The sequence below is a fragment of the Triticum aestivum genome, chromosome 1A, assembly GCF_018294505.1.
Source record: "Triticum aestivum cultivar Chinese Spring chromosome 1A, IWGSC CS RefSeq v2.1, whole genome shotgun sequence".
NCBI classification, from domain to species: domain Eukaryota; kingdom Viridiplantae; phylum Streptophyta; class Magnoliopsida; order Poales; family Poaceae; genus Triticum; species Triticum aestivum.
Genome location: NC_057794.1, coordinates 48,847,613 through 48,852,102, shown reverse-complemented (window position 1 = coordinate 48,852,102; position 4,490 = coordinate 48,847,613). Strand labels below are relative to the sequence as shown.

The 4,490-nt window shown below is 46.5% G+C and overlaps 1 protein-coding gene across 2 annotated transcripts in view; it reads left to right on the top strand.

Annotated features, from left to right (window-relative positions):
* The window catches only part of LOC123188981 (uncharacterized), a 7,090-nt gene extending 3,793 nt beyond the window's left edge, over window positions 1–3,297 (top strand). Inside the window, exon 7 of one of the 2 annotated variants that reach the window (XM_044601300.1) lies at window positions 3,130–3,297. In XM_044601300.1, coding sequence (XP_044457235.1) covers window positions 3,130–3,235 — 106 coding nt within the window. In that variant the 3' untranslated portion in view covers window positions 3,236–3,297. The remainder of the gene's footprint in view (window positions 1–3,129) is intronic. The other variant, XM_044601293.1, reaches the window with a different exon arrangement.
* The last annotated feature ends 1,193 nt before the right edge of the window (window positions 3,298–4,490 follow it).

Below are 4,490 nucleotides of genomic sequence, written 5' to 3'. Positions count from 1 at the left end.
CCCAGATCTCGCCGCGCTCGTAGGTTACTTCATCCTACTCCTTCCCCTGGTTTGCTTGGCTCTAACCCAGTATCACATGTGTGCTTCGTCTCGTTGGATCCTAGTGTGCGTATCACCTCGTTGGCAATGTCGATGCGGGATAGGGGGCCAGCGACGCCTTTTGTGCCCGTCTCTGCTTCTTCTACTTATGGGACGAAACCCTAATCCGGTCATCGGCTTGTGAGATGGTGGGCTCGTCTATGAGCTTGGTGGGCTCTGCGCAGGGTGGTGGCCCTGTCCAAGGGTTGGATACCGCTTCGGCTATTCTTTTCCCCCTCTCCCTTTTGGGCTTCGACTCATTTCTCCCATGAGTGGCCCAGAGCAGCCAATTGGCCCACCTAATCTTGTTGGCCCATGTTGTGGGTATATGTGGCCCCGTCGAGGTTGTGTTGTCCTAATCCTAGGGTTTTCTGTTTCCTGCCCTAAGATTTGCAAGATTAGATCTGGTCACCTCCTTCCTCGCTCCATCCAAATCGTTCCACCCCCACCTTTGACCCGCTCCTTCGCCGAGGTGCTGAAGATGGGCTAGTTGGGGGACCGCAACACCAACAACAAGAGGGAACTTGATGGATTTGGTGAGGCCACTTGTGGACTCCGTGGCACCTGAGGTTGAGTTGAGGGCTAAGTTGCAGCATGGGCAGGAGGCTCGCGAGCGTTCTACCAAGGAGCGGGAGGCGTGGGGCACACCGCCGGTTTGGTTTCGGGAATAAGAGTGGTACAAGGAGTAGTGGGCACATCAGGAGGAAAAGATGGCGGCAACTCGCTCCTCTGCTTCCCCCATCCCATCTCAATGGGCTGGCTCAGATTCGTCTGCCCTAGATAACTGGGAGGCGGTAGCATCGGGTGCCGTGCCCCCCTCCCCCATGCTGATGCTCCTCGGTCGACTGCAGATGCTGCTCTGCTTGCTCCTCCTTCCAGTGTTCATGGGTTCCAAGGGCAGTGCCGTCCCAAGCCCCGCCTTGGTGGCTTCCACAACGCCTCCTAACAATCGGCCAAAGAAGTTCAGTAATTTTTGGTCGAATTACAATTCTGATGGCTCTAGTGATGGAATCCTCACCCGCCCCTACCAATCTCTGGATCTGCTCCACCGGTGGGTGGCTCTAGTAATAGCTCGGGTCATCCTTCTCTCACATGCTTTGCATGTCATAGGCCGGGTCACTCTGAATCCCGTTGTATGTTTCCTCTTTTTCTGCTTGATTTACTGTGTCGAAGGCCACCTCACAATGGGTTGTACTAATCGCTCCAAACCTCCTTCAATTAAGCAATATAGACTAGGCATGACAGGTTGTGCGTTTTTGGTTTGGATGATGGTTTGGACATGGTAATGGTTGCGCCTCAAACATCCTACGTTGCTATCATCTCGGTCCAATCTGCTATGTGACCCTGCAGACGATTGCGGATGAGCTAAGCAAATGGGGTCCGGATGGGTAGTACTGGTAGTTATAGTAGATTTCACAATCATAATTTCGGATTGCTTTCCCAGTCTCAGGAAAGTTTAAAGATGTTATCTAAGGGCACTAGTTTTACGCTTCCAATGAACCAGCTTGTATTTTTTGTCAAAAAGGTTGGGACGATGATCGATGCTTTGGCAACTTCGTGGATAACTGTGTTTTGTTAAATGATGTTCCTTCGATCATGTGTAACAAGCCGTCTTTGATGGCATTTGGTGAGCTCATTGGAAAACCAATTTATGTGGATGAAGATTCTTTGGCTAGATTAGCCTAGTTCATACGAGGAATTGGTGTAGTGCGCCAGATTGGGTCCGCGTGGTTTCACCAAGGTGTACCCCAAAAGTACAGCCTTGCAGATCAATGTTTGAGATGAGGGCCAGGTTTCTGCTCACGCTCCCCCTCGTCTTCTAAAGTGTGTACAAAAGACATTGCCCCCATTGTTCTTAAGGTGGGCAACAGGGTTATGTCGTGTTGTGGTAGATATAATACAGTTGCTGGAGAAGTTCTCATCACCAACTCTTCTCTTCCCTCTCTCCCTATGTTCTTTATGGGTTTTTATAGGCTACCTAAGGGTGCCCACACTGGTCTTTATAAGCTTCATAGCAGATTCTGCTAGAATTCGGATGACAATAAAAAGAAGGATCAGTTAGTCAAGTGGAAAATCATTTGCCAGCCTAAAAGCCACGATGGCCTGGGCATTATTGACACGTCGATTATGAATTATTCCTTAATTGTCAAATGGTGGTGGTGCATTCTTCTTGCTTCCGCTAGGACCTTTTGGTTTGATATTCTTAAAGCACAATACTTCCTTCCACTAGTGATCTGCTGGCTTCACCTGATAATGGATCTCAATTTTGGCAGCTTTGAATAAGGTCAAAGATGTTTGCCGATCTTATGTGAAGTTTATTATTAAAGATGGGAAATCCAGTCACTTTTGGCCTGATTGGTGGCACGGGCCACCATCTTTGCTCTTCTTTCCTGGTCATTTTCTCTTTTTGTGGTAATCTTGATATTACTATCTTTGATCTTACTAATTCTGGTTGGAATTTGGCCTTTAGCTGCTCGCTGTCTCCTGTAGAGTTGGAACAATGGCATAAGCTTGATGCCACTTTCCTCACACTCTCGGAGATTCTGGACTCACTGGTCTAGCCTCATTACCCCTCGGGATTTTTTGGGTCAAATCGCTTTACCATAGTCTTATTGCTAGGTCCTGCTCTTCTAAGTTCATGGGTGTCCGGAGGGCTCGTGTTCCACTGAAAATTAAGAACTTTCCTTGGCAAGGCATACATGGGAAGCTTCGTGTTGTTGATCAAATTAGGAAGCATAATGCTCAAGCTGATTCTACTTGTTATTTATGCTCTAGGCAAGAAGATTCTGACCATATTATGTTTTCATGTGACTTTGGCATTCTCCTGTGAAGTTGTACTCGATCGTGGCTGGGTTAGCTGGGCTCCGACCGGTTTTTGCTCAATTACTGCCACTTTTTAGTGCATTATCTGACCCATTGAGATGCAAATTCTAGTTTGGGTTTGCTTCTGTCAGTTGGGCTCTTTGGACTACTCGTAATAAGTTTACCATCGAGCATGTGTTCCCGTCGAAACCAGCTAATGTTATTTTCCAATCCATTACACTAATGCAGTAGTGGAGGCCCCTGGTTAAGAGCTACGGCATCGACGCCACAGACCTACTCAGCTCTCGCTTCAGGGCTACATCGAACTCGCTATCACCAAGGGTGCAGGCTCTAGCTTAGTGGACATCCGATCATCATTTACTAGTTTTCTTTTGGTACCTAGTTGTTGGCCTATGTGTCGTTTTTGAATTGTTCATGTGGGATTTGTTGGTTGTTGGTTGTTGGTTGTTCGACAACTTGTGAGATTTCTTTAATGGTTGTAATCGGTGTTGTGAATCTCGTCTGGCTTTATCTATAAAGTCAGGAAATTGCATTTTCTCTAAAAAAAAGAGATATATGAGAAATGGGAGGAGGCTCTGAGAGAGAACAAAGGAGAGATAGAGGAGAAGACTAGAGAGAGAAAAGGGAAGGAATAAGAGACAATATTAAAGTTTCTTAAGAGAGGGGGAGAGAGAGAATGCAGGGAGACAACAGATGTGACAGAGGTACTGCTGCTGATCACAATGGATCGCATGTCATGGTTGAGATCTCGAGGGAAGGGAATCTGGTACGAACGAGATAGATAGAAGGTACTATGGAGCTCAACCTTGGAAAAATCACTCTCAAGAACTTGGTGTGCGTGTGTGTGTAGGAAAGCAATATAGGCCCACCTCTATTTCAAAGAAGGCTAAATCACACTGCATACTCATTCGTCCCCATCGTCGAAGAGGAGCCCCTGCACTCTCGCCTTGGCTCTATGGGTGTCATACCATCGGCGTGTAAAGAATCTCTCCCAGAGCATACGGTGAGGAATGGTGACAAAATATAAAGGAGGAGAAAAACAATGGGTTGTTTTGCAAACACCAAAGCAAAGTCCACTCACTGCCTCACAACCACGCATAGACCCATAGATTAGGAGCAAAAGTTCGAAGGTCGACGCCTCCAACAATGTAACGAGGCTGTAGAGCTGCTCCGACAATCCGGGTTAATGATTTTCACCCGAAAATTGAGGAAGATGAGCATGTACACTACTAGGAAGAGGGCTATAGATGGAAATGACACTAATGGCGCATCAGACATGTGGTGTGCCATTAGTATATATTAATGGCGCACCATGTGTTGGTGCGCTATTAGTGTCCAAATACTAATTGCGCACCACATTCAGGGCGCGCCATTAGTAACCAATTTTTTTTCATTTTTTTTTCAAAACTAGTAATGGCGCACCGTGTGAGTGGTGCGCCATTACTAGTTAAACTAGTAATGACGCACCACATCCACAGTGCGCCACTAGTAAATTATTTTAAAAAAAAATTCCAAATTTTTTTATTTATTTTTTCAAAACTAGTAATGGCGCACCAGTGGACAGTACGCCATTACTAGTTTTAGCTAGT